Below are 17,586 nucleotides of genomic sequence, written 5' to 3'. Positions count from 1 at the left end.
CCAGAGTTTGCTCAAAGTCATATCCATTGAATTGATGATGCCATCCAACCATCTCATCCTCTGTTGCCCCTTCTCCTCCTGCCCTCAGTCTTTCCCAGCATCAGGCTCTTTTCCAATGAGTTGGCTTTTTTCATCAGGTGGCCAGAGCATTGGAGCTTCAGCATCAGCTTCAGTTCTTCAAAGGAACATTCAGGGTTTATCATTTTATCCAAGTTCAAACTAAGACCCAGAGACATGAAGTCAGGATTCATGCAACTCACTCATGGCAAAACCAAGTTTGTTCATGTATGCCACAGATACTTACAGAGAACTTATCACGTGTGCTAGGTCAGTGGTTTTAATTGGTGCAGTTTTCCTCCCCCAGGACCTGTGAAGCCTTGAAGAGATTTTCACTTGTCCTAGCCCCAGGGCAGGCTACTGACATCTAGTGGATGGAGGTCAGGGATGCTACTGGACATCTTATGGTTAACCAGGTAATCCCCACATCAAAGAATTTAGGAACCCCCAATGCCAACACTTCTGTTGTAGAGAAACTCTGCTCTAAGAAGTAAGGGATGAAAGTGTATAGAGGTTCTGCCATCCCTGTTCTCATGCACTGTGCATTCTGGTAGAGAAGCCAGATTATAGAAATTAGCAGAAACATATAAAGCAAGACATGATATGTGCTGTGCAAGAACAACAGGCATGAAGGGGGGAGATGCTGATGCAGCTGTTTTATTTATGTATTTATTTTTTTATTGAAGGATAGTTGACCCACAAGCTTGTAGGGAGAGAATGATCCAGAAAAGGGGACAGATAAACAGGTGTGAAGACTAAGGAGGAATGTGCTGAGTGTTGAAAGGAGAGCTAAGAGGCTCGTGAACAAAACGGGGGAAGAGCAGAAGACAGGAGGTCAAGGCAGCATCTCCTAGACCAGGGTGAGGGTCTGGCCTGGAGGGTTCTGGGAGGGACAACACCCAAGCCATTCTGCCTACACCGCTAACATCCTTACTCATCTCAATTTCCTTCCATCTCTGAGCAAGTAGAACAGTATTAATTTGCTTGGTTTTTAAGTTCCACCTTCTGATCTTCCAGACATGGTTACGAGGTACATTTCTAATTCAGCTGGGTCTCACTTTAGAGCCAAAGTGACTTTAAAAAAATCAGACATGGATAAATCAAGAGTTCTTCTTTCAATGTTTAATTCTCACTAAGCTTTGACATGCACCAGCCTTGGGGAATGTAATCACAAGCCTGGTAGATCCTGCCTTTCAAAAAGACATGTTCTAGATGGTTCATTCCATTAGTAAGTCTTGTAGCTTTTTCCCATTGTTTTATTTTTGTCTTTAGAAATCTCACCCTGTGCTTTTTTTTTCTTTTTTTCAAATTTTAATTGGAGGCTAATTACTCTACAATATTGTGGTGGTTTTTACCATATATTCACAAGCATCAGCCATGGTCACCCTGTGCTTTGCCATAGGCTTTAGTGGACTCCTCAGGGATGCTTGTTCATCTGTGTGAGGCACCTGCAGGCAGGTCTTCGTCTTTCCAGTGCTGGTGGCCTTTCTGGAGACTTCTCAGCCCAGCTGAAGGTCATCACTGCATTCAAGGGCGAGTATGGAAAGGAGGTCTTGGAGGCTGTGTTTGAAGGGAGGGCTCGAATCTCTTCTCAGTTTGCTGTTCAGTTCAGTTTAGTCACTCAGTCATGTCCGACTCTTTGTGACCCCATGGACTACAGCAGGGCAGATCTCCCTGTCCATTACCAACTCCTGGAGTTTACTCAAACTCATGTCCATTGAGTCGGTGATGCCATCCAACCATCTCATCCTCTGTCATCCCCTTTCTTCTCCCGCCTTCAATCTTTCCCAGCATCAGGGTCTTTTCAAATGAGTCAGTTCTTTGCATCAGGTGGCCAAAGTATTAAGTCATTAAGTCATGTCTGACTCTTGCAGTCCTGTGTACTGTAGCCCTCCAGGCTCCTCTGTCCATGAGATTTCCCAGGCAAGAATACTGTAGTGAGTTGCCATTTCCTCCTTCAGGGGATCTTCCTGACCCAGGGATCAAACCCACATCTCCTTCATTGGCAGGCAGATCTTTACTACTGAGCCATCTGTGAAGCAAGAACTCATCAGAGTGACCAGTGTGATGGCTGAGAACCCGGGGACAGCTCTAGTGGGGGCATTCTCCCTTCTTCTGCATCTGGGTTGAGGCCAAGCCTTTTGAGAGCCTCATGCCACCAGGACTGGTTAAAAAGTACAACTGCGCCTTGATAATTCTTGATAACAGTTACTCATTCTCCAAACATTTCCTGTCTATTTGCTTGGCAGGGGACTTCGTGGGTTGAATGAAGGCCTTCAAATATGTGTCTGTGTTCTGACCTTCATAAACCTGGGGATGTGACCTTATTTGGAAAAAAATAAAAATAAAAGGTCTTTACAGATGCTTTAGGTTAAGGATCTCAGGACTGGATCAGCCTCAATTTAGCGTGAGCTCTAAATCCAGTGTCCTTAATGTCCTTATAAGAAGAAAAAGGCCGAGGGAGACTTGAGTCTCAGACACTCAGAGGGAAGAAAGCCAAACAAAAATGAGAGACTCTAGCAATGCAGCTCGGGCGAGCCAAGAGGCCACCAGTGGCTGGAAGAACAAGGAAGGATGTCCCCCTGAGAGCCTCTGGCCAGAGCGGGACCCTGAGGGCATCTTTGCTGTATTTTTCTGGCCCTTACAACTGAGAGAGAGTCAATTTCTGTTGCTTTCAGTCACCAGGTTTTTGGTAATTTCTTAGGAGACTAATAGAGGGATATGAAACACCAAGTATGTGCTGAATATGTTTTCCCTGAAAGTTCCCAGCAAAAAGGAAATCTCACAGCCTGAAATACTCAAGATGAGGGGTCAATAAGGGTCATTCCCGTAGCTCTGACCCCTCGCGAGATTGCGGCTTTGTCGTAGCTTCTTTTGTTCCGCTCCTACTCCATTTGGTCCTCATCACATCACAGCACACAAGCGAGCATGCTGAATCTTTTAGATTGTTTCCTCGTTTCTTTGTCAGCCTCTGGATATGATACCCTCCCTCTGCCCTTTCCTTTTCCATTCCCCTGTTGTTGTTTAGTCGCTAAGTCGTGTCCAGCTCTTTGCAACACCATGGACTACATACAGCCCGCCAGGCTCCTCTGTCCTGTGAGATTCTCCACGCAAGAATCCTGGAGTGGGTTGGCATTTCCTTCTCCAGGGGATCTTCCAGACCCAGGGATCGAAGCCACGTCTCATGAAGGCAACTTCTTTTACCACTGAGCCACCAGAGGAGCTCCCTACGATGTCTGAAATACCTTTTTGGTTTAGTTTTTTCTTTTTTCTGTGTTATCTTTAAAAATTACTTTTAACACACAGGTATGCCAGCACAGCCGTTTCTGAGCATTTTCGTATTTGTGCCCAACGCATCGTGATCAATTGAGCGTTGCATGTTTTTATCAAAGGAAACAACACAAAGATTTCTCCAAAGTCCTGTTTGACTAAAGATGATTAATTTAAATTTTCACATGAGCAGCATAATGCTATTAATCATTTAATATGTTTTATCGTAATCTCTGTAATTCCTAATTAGATTTATTAAACTGAAACATCCAGCAGTTACACACAAATCCAAATCTTAAGTTTCCTTCTTGGCAGGAGAAGGAGCAGGTTTTCATTTGCATTGGAACAGCAACTTCTAACTGAAGGGGAACAGTGGGCTGAAGGCCCGAGAACTAGGCTGCTGCTTCTGCAAACTGAAAAGTCTTGTGTTTGAGCAGTAAGACCCCCAACCCCTCAGAAAGTGACAGTCTCATGATTCTGGGTCATTTCCATCTCGTGGCTGTGTCTCCAGACCTCATATTGTGTGTGTGTACATGCTCAATTGCTTAGTCACGTCTGACTCTTTGTGACCCCATGGACAGAGGAGCCTGGCGGGCTACAGCTCCTCTGTCCATGGGATTCTCCAGGCAAGAATATTAGAATGGGTTGCTATTTCCTCCTCCAGGGGATCTTCTTGATCCAGGTTATTGCATGTCTCTTGTGTCTCCTGCATTGGCAGGCAGATTCTTTACCACTGCACCACCTGGGAAGCCCAAGGAAGACCTGGCACAGCCAAAAACTATAAATAAATATATAAATATCCAGTTTGCAAGTGTCAAAGTTGTAATATTGTTCTTCCACTCACTGGGAGGTAGCAAAGGTGATGGTTCACTCCTTCATTCATTTGTTTCTTCCTTTACTCATAAGGCATTCACCCATTCAGTTGGTGAGTCAGCCAGCCAGGAGGCAGACATTTCTCATTTGTCTAGCATGGCTCAGCCTGTGTCTCATGCTGGTCATGTCACTGCCCTGCTGTGGTCCTTAAGGAAAAGTTGTATCCTCTTGATCTACCCTCAAGGTTCTTTATGGTCCACCCACTGCCTCCCTCTGCTGTGTCCTCTCCCACCCTTCCCTCATGCATGCTCCCTCCAACCAGTGACGTGGAGGTCTACCTGTGGTCCTGATCTCAAAGGGGTGCCAGTGAGGTGTGAGTTAAAGTGAGATCTTAGTGCCCTGCCCAGGAATTGAACCTGGTAGCCTGGACGAAAACCATGAATCCTAGCCACTAGTTCCCCAGGGGCTAGAGGCTAGAAGCAACATTCCCCTGGCCCTTGCCCCATTGAAAAATGCATTTCTCAAGGAGGCAAAAACTGTAGAAACAGGTACAAAATTTATGATTAGAGACACAGCACAACCAAGTTGGAGAGCACAGAGAGAAGCAATTTGTTAAGGCAGAGGCCAGGCGGAGATACACACCCAAAGGGAAAGGGAGTTGGTGTTCCCCCTGATGAGGAACAGTGCATTAAAGAGGCAGTTAAGGCATTTATATAGAGCATTTCTGCCAGATCTTTGGTTACACGCATGCTCAGTTGCTTCAGTCGTGTCCGACTTTTTGTGACCCTGTAGAGTATAGCCCAACCAGGCTCCTGAGTCCATGGGATTCTCCAGGCAAGAATACTGGAGTGGGTTACCATGCCCTCCTCTAGGAGATCTTCCCAACCCAGGGATCGAACCCCTGCATCGCAATCAGATACGTTACTGCTGAGCCTTTGGGGAAGCCCAGATCTTTGTTTACCTTTGGCCAGTTATCTCATTTCTTTTCCCACTTCTGACCTACCCTAGGACCCTCCCCAACATGCCTGTGAAACTTTTTCCCAAGGTGGATTTTTCCCAGAGGCCAGTGCGGGGTGAGGGGGGTGGGGGGTGCTTGGCATCACATATTACGGAGTGGTGCCCCCTCCATTTCGACCTCCAAGGAGCCTTTCTGGGCATGTGTAGTGTCTCCCTTGCCCCAAGGATGGAAAATATATGACATCTTGATCTTTTATTCAAACTGGGTTTAGTCCCTTTCTGTCCTCGCCATAGCTGTTAATGTCCCCAGGAGACAAAGTTTGGCTATTTACCCTGTTTCTGTTTTTCTCTACTTCAAAGTGCAGACAGGAGGCTGATTGTAAATATCTAGCCTGGAGCCCACCTGTCCCCTTCCTCAGGAAATGTAAAAAGGAGGCTAGTTGTACACGCCTAGCTTGGAGCCTGTCTCCTGCCTCAGTCTCCTAAATCCGGAATTCACCTCTCTGCATCGTGGCACATACTTTGCAATCCACTGGTACAGCATCACCTTTTCTCTTAGACATCTCCCACTAAAAATATAACCTCCAGACTCAGCAAGCCTGTGGAACCACCAGCCATACGATGTGTCCCTGATTTAGAGTGTAGAGTGACTCAACCCCCCCAGGGTCACTCTGACCCCTCTTAATAGTCTGTTTAACTATTGCCTTTTCTGCCTCTTTCTCTTCTACTGAGCTAGACACTGCGTATGCTTTGGAGGATGAACTTATGTGCATAGTGGATAATAGTTGCTCAGGAAAGATGTGTTTATCAAGCAAATGGGAACTTTCCTTCATGTTTCCTTAATGAGGCTTTTTACACCTCTCCTTTGACATTTTTAGGGCTTCCCTGGGGGCTCAGCTGGTAAAGAATCTGCCTACAATGCGGGAGACCTGGGTTCGATCCCTGGGTTGGGAGGATCTCCTTTCATTTTGACATTTTTTGTAAATACCTTACCTTCCACTTATTGATTGTATCTTGTGCTGGGAACTATGCCATGATGGCACATGTGTTACCGCGTTTGGTTGTCACAGAGCCTTATAAGGTGTGTGCCATTGTTATTATCTAAGTCAGTGGATATAAATTTGTGCAAATTCTGGGAGGCAGTGGAGGACAGAGGAGCCTGGGATCAGCAGTCCATGGGGTCCATGACTTAGCGACTGAACAACAACATTGTTACTACACATTTCTCAGGGTGGAGAACTATCACCATCCTCTTTATTAGATCCAATAGCATTTGCAAAATGACCAAGTTCATTATCTTCTTGACACAACCCTTGGAAGTTGAAGAAAGTATCTGGTAGGGTTTTGGGTACCAAAGAAGCTTGGAAGCATAGTACGCCAGCTACCAGAATGTCTTACCTTACAAATATAATTAAGTGTGTGTTAGGAAGGAGATTTCAGTGAAACCTGTCGATAAGGACAATGGTTGATGAGGAAGTCACGGATCATGTCCATGTTATTAGTTTTGTCCTACTTATATGCTTCTAAATTGCTTGTAAGTACGAGGAGACGATCTCTCCTTCGTAAGTTCCATGGCCTTTTTCATGGGTTTTCCATCATGTTTTACCGAAGCAGACATCTCATGTGGATGGCGTCTACTGCCACCTAGAGGCAGTATATGCTAATTGCAGAGAAAGCATCTAGAAGCCTCTCTGAAATGTTAAAACTCTAGAACTGAGAGTACGGAAGTGGCCTGGATGACTAAATCAAATGTTACTGTAACTTTTCTCCTGGTTCCTGCCTCAATGGGGGTATCATTGTAATATCATGTTATCCAGGCTTTTCCTTGGAGGATGGGACTGAGTGGGAGGCAGAGTAACAAATTATACTGGTAATGTAACACTGTCGACACCAACTTTGGCCAATGTGACTTTCTAATATAGGTGCTCTGTGTCTTCATTGTCCAACACGGAAGCCACAGCCACGTGTGGCCTCTGAGCACTCAAAAATGTGGCTACTGTGAGGGAGGGACTGAATTTCCCATTTGATTTAATTTTAATTCATTTCCGTTTAAAGAGCCACATGGGGTCAACTGTCATGAACAGCACAGATCTGCAAAATCAAGAAAGGAAAAATTAAAACCTTGAAAAAATTTAAGTCCATCAGATGGTTACTTGGACTTCAGAATACCAAACAGCCTTTTCAAATGTTTTATGAGCTTTACTAATAGTTTTTATCTGTACAGCCTTGGCAATTAGGTAGGCATATTTTAAGATTTTGAACAGCCTGAATGAGGAGGATTCTCCTTTCTAGATGAAGCTTTCTCTAATTACCTACTGAAACTCCCTACCCCCCAGTTCCAGCGAGTCCTTGCCCTTACTTTATCCCGCTACCTCTTATCGCCTTCCTCCAGCTCTGTATTTCTTGAGTTTATTGTCTGTCTAATTCTTCCCCCATAAGAATTAGATCCATGATGGTAAGGATCTCTGTTCCTTTACTCATGGCTGAATCCTGGATCCATGATGGGCACTCAGTGGTCTTTCAATAAATCTTTGCTGGATGAATGAATGATTCAGCAGTTTCTTCCTGTATTATTCCTTTGTTCTGGCGTTTTCCCACCATTTCAAGGAAGCAAAAGCACACTGGATATGTATGGAATCTAGAAAAAATCGTATAGATGAACCTATTTGCAAAGCAGGAATAGGGACACAGATGTAGAGAACAAACTGTATGGATATCAAGGGGGGATGGCACGGGGGTGGGATGAATTGGGAGATTGGAATTGGCATATATGCACTATTGATGCTATGCATCATAATATTCTATTAATGCTATGCATAACCTAGATGACTAATGAGAACCTACTGTATAGTTCAGGGACCTCTACTCAACACCCTGTGGTGACCTAAATGGGAAGGAAATCCTAAAAAGAGGGGATATGTGTATACGTATAGCTGATTCACTGTTGTACAGTGAAAACTAACACAACACTGTAAAGCAACTATACACCAATATATATATATTTTTTAATGAAAAGCTCACTGGAAAGCACGTTCAGGTCCACTCAGAGCCCCTTTGCTTTGCTTTTGTTCTTTTAGCAGACAGATGACGCGGCGCCCACGGATGGCCAGCCCCAGACACAGCCTTCTGAAAACACGGAAAACAAGTCCCAGCCCAAGAGGCTGCATGTCTCCAACATCCCCTTCCGGTTCCGGGATCCGGACCTCCGACAAATGTTTGGCGTAAGTACTGCCTTTCTTCTCCTCTGCAGTGCCCGCTCCGGGGTCCCCAGAGTCCTTCCCTCCTCATGTAATTTCTTGGTATTCATAATACAAAGTGAGCAGGGCTGGAGGAAAGGCATTTTAGACCTAGTCTGTGGATATACTTTGGCCAGGATCTCCATGATTTTAGTATAAATTTCTCTGCTATGTTTACCATGTTTGCACTTGGACCAATGGTACTTCTTCGAGTTGGTAACTTGAATGTCAATTGGAAAATAGGCCCCCGTGTGCTTGAAACAAGCTCATTGCTGATCCACTGTCAAGAGCCTGGGGACTCATGTGACAGCTAAAATAGTTATGGGTCATCTTGGTTTTTTCTCTCTATGGCAGTTGCCAAATTATTGGGAAGAGTGACTCATGGCATATTTCTGCAGACTTTGCTCTTTCCCAGGTACTGAGCATCTAGATTTCAGAGGTAATTGTAGAGAATAATTAGTTGTGCATAAAGCCTCGTTAAGACAAAACCACTGCAGATTTTGGAGTTTGACTTGCATCCTGCCATATACGTTCTTCTGGAATCTGTGGTAAGGATTCAGAGATTTAACTTCTGAGATTATATGCCACAAATGACAGCCTTGCCCAAGCACCATGATGGAACAGGGAGCAAGGCAGAAGCCACTACCAACCCGGAGAAAAGAAATGATAGAGTTGCTTGCTCAGGGGACATTGTGACCCTGATTCTCTTTCGGAATGACATTTGCACCATCCACCTTGGGAAGGGATGAGCTTGCCATCTCTTTGGGCTCCGTTCCACCAAAGGACAAAGCTATGACAGAGCTTGGATATCATTCATTTTTTGCAAATGCAATCACAGTCCCTTTGTCTATGTCAGCCCAGCATTGGTGGGAAATGTCTGTGGATTCAGTGAACAAAACTATATCCTTAATGTTCAACTTAGAGTAAAGGTTGGCTGCCTAGAGAGTCCCCTTGTAAGAGCTCTTGGATGGATGCACAAAAGCAATAAGAAGAGGCTCAACTTTCAAGTCTAGGTCTGGGCCAGGTAGACCTCATTCTCCATATGAAAACACCAGCTCTGTGTCATCATTCTGCGGTGGTGGGGTGAGTGTTTTCGCATGCATGATGTTTATCAAGTATGCATCGGACACAAAAGCCAAAGAAGTGTCCTCATAGCTAAGATACCCAGGCCTGAATCCTGACATTTCAGTGGAAAAGGTCAGCTTGTGCTCTTTTATCTCTCTCATTTGGTAAAAACCTTGAGTTGAGCCTCTAACTCTTGCAGAGCAGAGATACCCTCGGGCAATTTCAGGTCAAAGATGACTTTGAAAAGTGCAGAGCATTCAGAGTTAGAGTCGAGGTTAAGTGTGTGTGAAGTGAGGAGACCAGGTTTGAGTGATGGGCAGCCTGAGGAATTAGATCCCTTTTGTCAGGTCGGGTTCAAAAGTCATTTCGCTGTTCAATCTGTCTTAACTCATCAAGTGTCACTGGGATGTTGAGTTGGAATTTGGTCCTCTTAATGACCATCCTGTGCTCTTTTCGGGTGTCACTCATTGCAATAGACTCCAACTCCCACCCCTGAGGATGGTGGTGCCCTCTCTGGTCTTCTTGGTTATCTTGAAAGTGACCAGAGAGCTCTACTGCCAAGGTATTCAAAATATTCAGAGCTAGATGCCAGAAATGGATCCTGCTTGCATGAGTATCTGAACGTCTCTATTCTTATTGGGTGGTACAGAAGAGGTGGTACAGAGCAAAGTCTTGCCAAAAGAATGGTCGTGCTACCAGTTGTCAAACCTTGATCAGAATCTACTAGTTTCAGAGCTACTGTTTGTAAAAGTCAGAATTTACAAGCAACTGACAAGATGTCGATTTGACAAGATGATAGATACACTTAGGATCCATCTATCTGTTCAGAAAATGCAGCACACACTCAGTCATCCTCAAATTAATTCAGTTCATCACAAGCTGCCTCTGTGTCCATTTTTAAAAGTATGCAAGATTTTTTGGTGGGCTTTATGACAATCCACTCCAGTATTCTTGCTGGGAAAATTCCATGGACAGAGAAGGCTGGTGGGCTACAGTTCAGAGGGTCGCAAAGAGTCAGACACGCCTGAGCATGCTTGTGCCCACATACTTCTGTAAAAATCATCCTGCACCTATAAATTCCTGGACTCTGCAATAACTCTGAGGCCTTCTTGGTTTACAACCACCATTCTGAAGACATGGAATTTTAATACTGCAGAATCTATTCTTCCTGGGCAGACATCAGTGGTGGCCACCCCGTTCTGGTTATGTGCTACATTTACCAACGTGAATCACATGAAAAGGCATCTGTAAACATTCTGATTGGCTCCCTGCACTCCAGCTGAGAGAATTAAGCGTGATTTCCTCTTTCAGGTCACAGTAACTCTAAGAAATTACATTTTAATCCCAATCAGCTGTTTTCCACATCACTGGGATGTGAGATGTCATCTCTCCTTTTCTTGCTGTATTTTGCCCTGATATCTTTTAGCAGAGGCTACAAGGGGAGATACAGCAGAGAAAAACTCTCACAAATATTTTTTGCATTTTTCTTCTTGGTCGCTTTTGTTCGGTACGGCCGTGGGGATTGCAAACCAAAACCACAGCACAAGAGTAAAGAGATTTTCTTTCCCAAAGTCCTTGACACCTGGCAGTGCCCTGAACAGGTTCTGTAACCATGCATCATTCAGCCCTGATGTTTGTAACCCCTACACACCTATCAGTTACTGCAGGTGCCTCAATGTTTCATTTTAATCTGTGGCTTTGGTGCCTTTTTGTCACAATCCTTCTTTCCCTTCTTCCACAGTGCACTTTGAATCCTTTGCTTCCTTCTCTTTCGGATGAATGTGTTCCAGTATTTGGCATTAAACCATCCAGATCATCTTAGGTTTCCTAGGGTTTCCCTTGCAGATGGAACAGTCCTTGGTCAAAAAATTTTGTGGCCACTACATCCAAAGCAGAGGCCAGAGTATTTTTCATTATTTATTTTGGCTACCCTAGGTCTTCGTGGCTGCACGGGGGCTTTCTCCAGTCGTGGCAACCAGGGGCTACTCTTCTTCTCGGTGCAAAGGCTTCTCCTTGTGATCGCCTCTCCTGTTACAGAACACAGGCTGTAGGGCACGTGGGCTTCAGTAGTTGTGGCACGTGGGCTTAGTCGCCCCCCTGGCATGTGAGATCTTCCCTGACCAGGGATCGAACCCGCATCCCCTGCACCGGCAGGCGGATTGTTAACCACTGGACCACCAGGGAAGTCCAGAATCCAGGGTCTTTTTAAAACATCGGTTGGCATGTGAGTGAATGGATCTCTTATGTTACCAGGGGCCTTGGTTCTGGATGTTTCACTGGAAAGGATTGGGGTTCTGGCCCTGCTACCTTCTTCTTAAACCTGTCAGAGGTCACAAAAGAGCATGTGTTTCCTTTCCATTTGAATTCTCCATGGGCCCATGAAAGCATTGTATGGATTGCCATCAAATTAATCACAGTGCCTTGGTCTTGAATAAAAAGCTCAGTTGAACCTAATATTTAAAGTAAGCATTTGTGGAGTGAGAGAGGTAGTTATGGGCTTCCCAGGTAGCTCAGTGGATCAAGAATCCGCTGGCAAGGCAGGAGACATAGGAGATGCAAGTTCGATCCCTGGGTTAGGAAGATCCCCTAGAGGAGGATGTGGCAACCCATTCCAGTATTCTTGCCTGGAGAATCCCATCGACAAAGGAGCCTGGCGGGCTACAGTCCATGGGGTCACAAAGAGTTGGACACAACTGAAGTGATAGAGTATGCACGCTCGCACGCAGAGATAGTTTTAGATTTAGACCACTGAGACAAGCCATTCTATCCTAGAGTTGTCTTCAGTAACAGCTACTCAGGGAGTACTGGGTTCAGATTTTACCTCATGCTTGTCCATGTGACAGCCGTGCTTTCGTTATCAAAATACAGGCCTTCTGGGCATGAGTATGACTCACTGACATCTCTATTGTCACCAAAGACAGATTATGTGGCTTTCAGAACATGCATAAGAAACTTTCATTAAAAGTAGAAGAAAAAGGAGAAGGGACTTTAAACATTACTTTTTAAATAACAAAACAGAGATATTTTCTGACATGGCATGGTGCCTCCTCCTTTTTCCACATCCAAAACATGAAGCTGGCCCTAAGAAAACTAGGATGTTGCCTTTCCTTAGCTACCATGCACATTCTTTGAACTAAGCTTACTTTCATGTTTTATACTGTATCCATTGAACACCTTTCAGAGGTTTTCAGAGAAATATTATTTGATCTGAGACGGTCTAAACATGGGCGGTACCTCTTGGCCCAAGTGTGTGCCTATAAGCTCCCGGATTTTAGCCTTGGCGCATCTGTCGAGACCCCTTGGGTGGAAACTGAGACGTTGTTGAACACGGCTGAATGCCGGTGTTGGGCAAATAGATCCTAGTTATGTCTGCGAATGAGTCGTGTCTATTTAAATTGAAAATGTGCCAGCTGTGTTTACATCATTAGTACCAAACTTCCCAATTAAACTGTTGATACTATAAATATAGTACACAACTGCCTTAGAAAGGGGGCTTACATCAGCATTCTTCTTACGGCTTGTTTCACTGGCTTTGAGAAATTTCCACCCCGTGGCAACTGCCAAAGAAACAAACGTTGGAGACCATTTCGGGGCATCTGGTGCCATTGTTCCGTTTAGGGAATGACACAGGCGAAGATTACTCTTTGATTGGTGCTGTCTCAACCAGCAGCTTCCCAGGTGGCTCAGTGTTAAAGAATCCGCCTGCCAGTGCAGGAGACACAGGAGACTCGGGTTCGATCCCTGAATCAGAAAGATCTCTTGGAGGAGACATGCATGACAGCCTAGTCCAGGAATCTTGCCTGGAGAACGCCATGGACAGAGGAGCCTGGCGGGCTACAGTCCATGGGGTCACAAAGAGTTGAACACAACTGAGCACACATGTATCTCATTCAGATCTTTTTTTTTCTTCTTTGTTTCTTTCTCATATTTATTCCACTCATCCATGTATTCCCAATCCCAGTTTACTGGTGTTGACTTAATATAGTTATGAGGTGGATATTTCCCATGTGTAAGGAGCATGGTTGAAACCAAACAGGACCCTGTGAGGTTTCTAGGCACAGAAGTCTGTGTCCCCTTCTCCAAAGGCAGGTTCAAACAGTTGCTCATCAGGGAAGGGAGCGGAGGCCGAGAAAAGAGAGGAGCAGCCAAGAAACAATAGTGCAGCCTTGGGGCAGGTCTTGGTTTCTTCACAAGGCATACACGTAGCAGTATCTTTGAGTTCTTCAGCAGAACTATAACCTCCAACAAATGGAAGATGTTAACTATTTGATGCATCACTCTTCACTCCAGAGAAGGTCACAGTTCGCCCCTCACCACCTGAGACCAAGTGATCTCTTCAACCAGATCTTATTTTAAAGGAAGTGCGTTTGTGTTGACTGCTTCAAGAAGGTTCCATGGATGACATTTGCTTGTTGGTTTTAGAGGAAGTGCTTTCCAAGTTTCTCTATCCATAAATATGTGTGCTTCCTGTCTCTTAGGCCTGAAATATACATGGTAGCATCTGTGTGGACTTAATATCCTAAGGGGGTTATATCAAAATGATGGCTTCTGAGAGATTCACAAAGCCGGAGGATTTTTTTTTTTTATCTATGGAATTCACTTTACCTTCCAATGTAAATCTTGCATTTCCTAAGTCTGAAAATCATCTTTTCTTTTTAACGATTTTCTCTACCCAAATCTAGGGCATGGAAAAAGCAGTAGAACCATTTTGTCTTCACCAAAAGAATTCTTAAGTGTCCACTAATTGCAGGGTGAGTGAGTTACCTGTTTCCTGTTATGTCCATAGGGCATGCTAGCCATGTAGACCTTCTGTCTTCTCTCCTGGTTGAGCCTTCTCTTCTTGGTTTCTTTCTCTCCTTCTCCCTGAAGTCAAGAAGCACAATAAGAAGCTCAGTAAGAAAAATTCAAGTCTGTAATCCTCAGGCTGAGTACATAATCTGAGGGATGGGCACCTTTCTGTGGCCCAGGATGAGTTAAGCTTTGGATTTCTTTTTTTCATAGTCAGAACTACTTTGATTTCAAGGTTTTAAGCTATTTATATTCAACTGGAGTCTGTGTTTTTCTCTTTCCGAGGGAATGTAGATTTATTTGTATGTTCCAGAGGATAGTATATGTATATTCTTCTTTTTTTTTTTTGAATCTTAGTAAGATCTTCTTGACACTTACAGTCTGAGTCTCTCAGTATCCTCTGAGTGGGGCACATCGGTCAGGCAAGCTGCCCCCGGTTCTCTGGGTTCTCATTGCTTGTTCCTTTTCTCTCCTGTCCCTCCCACCCCATCACCCTGTCCTCTGCAACACAGAAACTGTGTAAGGCTTTCCACCCAGGGGAGAAGACAGAATATAGAATTTCCTAGGGTAATAAAAGATGTGGTAAAAAAATCCAGGCTGCAAAAGCAAAAAGCAAAAACATTGCTGTTGTTGTTCAGTTGCTCAGTCGTGTCCAGCTCTTTGCGACCCCATGGACTGCAGCATACCAGGCACCCCTGTCCTTCACTGTCTCCCAGAGCGTGTTCAAATTCATGTCCATTGAGCCGGTGATGCTATCTAGCTATATAGCTTTGACTAGAAGGACTTTTGTCAGCAAAGTGATGTCTCTGCTTTTTAAGGAAAGTTCAAAATCAGGGAAAAATATTACTTTATGTAGTTATTTACATATATTTTAATCCCTAAAACAGGCATTTGCTCTTATTCTGCATCAGGGTAAAATTTCTATCTGATTTCCCCCTGGGCCTCGTCACTTACTTTTATGTCACCCTCTCCTACCTACCTTTATGTAGAAAACACCCCGCTCAGAAAATGCCTACTCAACTTCATGCAATCTAGGAAAACAAAGAATTCCAGCCTCAGGGGACAAGATTTAGGATTATCAGATGCTTCTGGTTCAGGGTCCTTGTTCTCAATTTTTTTTTAAGTGTGAATCACAGATTTCTTGATGTGTGTTTGTCAGAAGGACTACAAAAAATAGTCACTAGTTGTATTAAGTTACAAAATGCAAGCAGTTGCATGTGATTTCAGATAGCAAATATTTTAGTAAATTTAAGCATGACCCAAACATTGTGCGGTGGTGGTGGTTTAGTCTCTAAGTTGTATCCAACTCTTGTGACCCCATAGACTGTAGCCTGCCAGGCTCTTCTGTCCACAGGATTCCCCAGGCAAGAATACTGGAGTGGGTTGCCATTTCCTTCTCCAGGGGATCTTCCTGACCCAGGAACTGAATATTCCTGTCTCCTCCTGCCCTGCAGGAATATTCTTTACTGGTTAAGCCATCAATGAAAGCACCATTGTGTGGGGTATACGTATTCTGAAAAATCTGAAATTTAATGGAACAGCTGTAGCTTATTGGGGTAACTTGGTCATCTGAAGTGTTGTTTCTAGGTTTGAATATGTTGAGTTTCTTGCATTGTTCAGAAAGCCTATTCATGCTAATCATCTAAAATCTATGTGTTTGTTTAACAATATGGAGAATCATCTTGCAAGAAGGACACTTCAGCCTGAAGATAGACAACTATAGTGGTTTCTTGCTTGTAAAGGGTGTCTGTGTAATGGATATTCCTTTTATCTTTACTTCTCTTATATGGCCTGGCTACTCCTAGTTTTGATGAAACCAAGGTCCAAAATCCTAAACATCTCATTCTAGTTGGATATTTTAAGTTCTCAAAATCCCACGTTACTAAGGGTGTTTCATCCAGTGGCTAGTGACACAGCCTAGAAGGACTGTTGTATATACTAGCTGTTTTTAATCTTTGCTGCTCAGTGCCTTGGAAAGCAATCAATCATACCTCAAGAAAGAAAACTAGAATTAACCTCTGGGTTACATACTTGGTACTGGGTCCCTAATTACGCTATCTCATATGATGGGTTATGCCATAATATGGAAATAATATATGTAGTTGTATTTTCTCTTGGTTCAAGTGCATCATTTAATGATAGAAAAACATTAAATGAGTATCCTTGATATTAAAAGGGAGAAAAATTCTGACTTGGGGAAAAATTACCCATATGTATAATGTGATTGACTCTGTTTCTCTTCTTGCTTATAAACTACTTCTATTTTTTTACAGCAATTTGGTAAAATCTTAGATGTTGAAATTATTTTTAATGAGCGAGGCTCAAAGGTAAGCAATTTAATCACTTTAGAATTGTTTAGCTTTATTTTGAAATGCTTGTTATAAATACGGGGAAACAACTGCACTATTTTAATCAGCACGTTGTGAAAATACACTTCCGTGGGAATTCCTTTAGGGACCATCCCCCCCCGCCCCACCCCCATTTCCAAAATGGTGGGGAATAGACTGGATTCGATTTAAAATGTATAAGGGGGTATTTGAAAATTGCTGTTTTATAGATGTCTATATGTCAAGTTTCCAGAGGAAAACTACCCATGCTTAAAAAAATAATGTTGTTGCTACATTTTTGTTTTTCAGTGATAATTATGTTCTTTATATTAAAAAGTGAGTTCATAGTCTCATGAGCAGGTAAATATGTGATTATTCTGTATTAATAAAGTGCAGTTATTTTCCTGGGTTGTAGGGGAGAAAATCTCATATACACCAACCTTTTGAGTAAAATTTAATCCATTACTCTGTGTACCCAACCACATTTTGCAATTTGCCATTGCTCTGAGCTAGTTTTTTCTAGGAAACCCATTTTTAAGTAGATTTTTCTTACAGCTAACAGTGTTAGTAAAAATCAGAGGTTATAGATTTCCCTGGTGGTCCAGTGGTTAAGACATCACCTTCCAAGGCAGGGGGTGTGGGGTTCAATCCCTGATCAGGGAGCTAAGACCCCACCGTGCCTCATGACCAAGAAAAAACAAAGCATAAAACAGAAGCAATATTGTAGCAAATTCAATAAAGACTTTAAAAATGGTCCACATTAAAAAAAAAAATTCTTTTTTTTTTTTAAATCAGAGGCTATATGGTTGAACTTCAGCATCTTCAAAATGCAAACATATTGATAAGGAAAAAAAAAAAAAAAGCTGCCAAACTCTTCTAAAGCATCTTCTGTGTCAGTGGTCATCTAAGACCAGTGCTCACACCAGCAGCAACATCTGGAAATTTAGCAGACATGCAGAGTCTCAGGGTCCAACCCAGACCTATTGAATCAGATCCTCTGATATTGGGGCCCAGCAACCTGTGTTTTAACAAGCCTCCCAGGGCTATGGTTAAAGTTACAAATCCTGTGTCTC

The 17,586-nt window shown here is 43.5% G+C and overlaps 1 protein-coding gene across 22 annotated transcripts in view; it reads left to right on the top strand.

The window, feature by feature from the left end:
• The window catches only part of RBFOX1 (RNA binding fox-1 homolog 1), a 440,478-nt gene that overhangs the window by 286,701 nt on the left and 136,191 nt on the right, over window positions 1-17,586 (top strand). For 18 of the 22 annotated variants that reach the window (XM_081554695.1, XM_081554693.1, XM_081554685.1 and 15 more), the window contains exons 3-4: window positions 8,175-8,318; window positions 16,460-16,513. In XM_081554695.1, the coding sequence (XP_081410821.1) occupies window positions 8,175-8,318; window positions 16,460-16,513 (198 nt within the window). The remainder of the gene's footprint in view (window positions 1-8,174; window positions 8,319-16,459; window positions 16,514-17,586) is intronic. The other 4 variants (XM_081554684.1, XM_081554690.1, XM_081554674.1 and 1 more) reach the window with 2 other exon arrangements.

The sequence above is a fragment of the Giraffa tippelskirchi genome, chromosome 13 (assembly GCF_054371585.1).
Source record: "Giraffa tippelskirchi isolate mGirTip1 chromosome 13, T2T-mGirTip1v1.2.pri, whole genome shotgun sequence".
Lineage (NCBI taxonomy): Eukaryota > Metazoa > Chordata > Mammalia > Artiodactyla > Giraffidae > Giraffa > Giraffa tippelskirchi.
Note: the sequence above shows the minus strand (reverse complement) of the source record. Positions and strands in the feature narration are given on the sequence as shown.